Source organism: Aplysia californica, unplaced genomic scaffold (genome assembly GCF_000002075.1).
Source record: "Aplysia californica isolate F4 #8 unplaced genomic scaffold, AplCal3.0 scaffold00835, whole genome shotgun sequence".
Taxonomy (NCBI): domain Eukaryota; kingdom Metazoa; phylum Mollusca; class Gastropoda; order Aplysiida; family Aplysiidae; genus Aplysia; species Aplysia californica.
Genome location: NW_004798105.1, coordinates 22,092 through 24,020, shown reverse-complemented (window position 1 = coordinate 24,020; position 1,929 = coordinate 22,092). Strand labels below are relative to the sequence as shown.

Sequence of the window (1,929 nt, the reverse complement as noted above, 5' to 3'; positions counted from 1 at the left end):
AGAGAGAGAGAGAGAGAGAGAGAGAAACAGATAGACAGACAGACAGACAGACAGACAGACAGACAGACAGACAGACAAACAGTGAGGGAGAAGGGAACGGAGAGGGAGAGATAGAGTGAGTTCCCCATAATTAAGTATGCTGTATAAGTAATGCCTTTACCAACACTATTCTCTGCCGTAGATCAAACCCTCTATCCAGACAACATGCCCTATCTCCTTTACCCAGCTCCTCGTGGGTTGGCGATTATTTACACCACACGGTGCGCTCAATCTTCTCTGACGCGATTTTGGTAGTGATAGGCGATATCAGCAATATCGAATTCGATACGATATCGATATTTTTCATTAGAGATATCGATTGACATTACAAATAAATTATTATCGGTAAATTGAAATTTGCCATCAAATGTATCGATGGATCTGTATATATATATATATATATATATATATATATAATATAATATATTTAATATATCTGTATCTTTCGCCGTGCAGAGTGGTGGGCATATCAAAATGTCGAAATAACGATATTTTTCTCACTGTTTCGATACTATATCGATATGCGTAAAAATATCGATATGTCGATATTTCGATTTGATATGCCCACCACTAGATTTTAGGTTTGAATTGACTGTGGTCGTTCTAATAACCTTTGACCTTTTTGGATTGTGGTAATTCTAACAACCTTTAACTTTTTTGACTGTAGTCATTCTAGCAACCTTTAACCTTTTTTGACTGTGGTCATTCTAATAACCTTTGACTCGTTGCTGACTGTGCTCATTCTAATAACCTTTGACCTTTTTGGACAGTGGTCATTCTAATAACCTTTGACCTGTTTTGACTGTGGATATTCTAATAACCTTTGACCTGTTGTATTTCAGAACGCTGGTGACGGACTGCTGCCCCTCTCCCCCCTCCACCCCCTCGGGTCCGTCTACAATCTCAGTGATGTCGGCGACAACATGCCTGTGATACACTGACGGCTCTTGGAGTCTTTCTTGTGGAAGATACAAGGATGTTTAGAGTTTTGTGGAAGATACATTGACGTTTAGTGTCTTGTGGAAGATACATTGACGTTTAGAGTTTAGTGGAAGATACATGGATGTTTATTGCTTGGAAATGTTCCTCTAGGTCCCGTTTGCTGGCTTTGTGTGTGCATACCTGTGTGCTGTGACGCTTAAAGTGCCGGGTGTTGGCATCGCAGAAGGAGAAGGATTAGACATATTATTCACCACACTTCTCGACATCCACATCAACGCGGAGATTCTCGCACCACGGAGGCTGTGAAGATTTTAGACCCTCGTCGAATTCAGCACGTCATTTATGTCTCTCCACAACTCCCACTGCCACAGCAACTGGGAAAACTTTTGACCCTCGACCTTTATGTCTCTAACTACATCTCTCACTACCACAGCAATTGGGAAAACTTTTGACTCACGCCGACTTCAGCACGTCCTTTATGTCGATCTACCCCGCTCACTGCCACCACAGTTTGGTCCGGGGTGAGGAAGTGACCTTTGCTGTTTCTGCAGTCGTTAGATGGTGTTGTATGTTTTAAAACAACGTGTATTCAGATCTCAGAACTTGGCAGACCCACACAAGCAAAATGTCCAGTGCTCCAACCCGCCTTTTCATGACCTTTCGTCGGCCTCCGTCCTTGACGTTTGACCTATGATTGACCTCTGAGAGAGACCATATTAAATAACCAGAGCAGCACCACGACGTGAGTGACGTCAGCATGGGACTGTCCAGGAAGCTAGGGGCGGTCACTCAGAAGCCTGTCGTCCCGGAGACCAACAGCGTCCCCTACCAGTGGAGCAACCAGGCATACACCGTGCAGGAAATCCTGGCCAAGTTTAAGCTGCCCAGCGTGGTTCAGTGCACTGCTGGTGAGCGTGTATGTGTGTGTATGTGTGTGTGTGTGTGTGT

General features: G+C 44.0%; 1 protein-coding gene across 1 annotated transcript in view; it reads left to right on the top strand.

The window, feature by feature from the left end:
* Positions 1–882: 882 nt before the first annotated feature.
* LOC101856988 overlaps positions 883–1,929 on the top strand; it is a gene marked incomplete in the record, with an annotated part of 11,379 nt that continues 10,332 nt past the window's right edge. Inside the window, 1 exon segment of the mRNA XM_013088922.2 lies at positions 883–1,889. Coding sequence (XP_012944376.2) covers positions 1,739–1,889 — 151 coding nt within the window.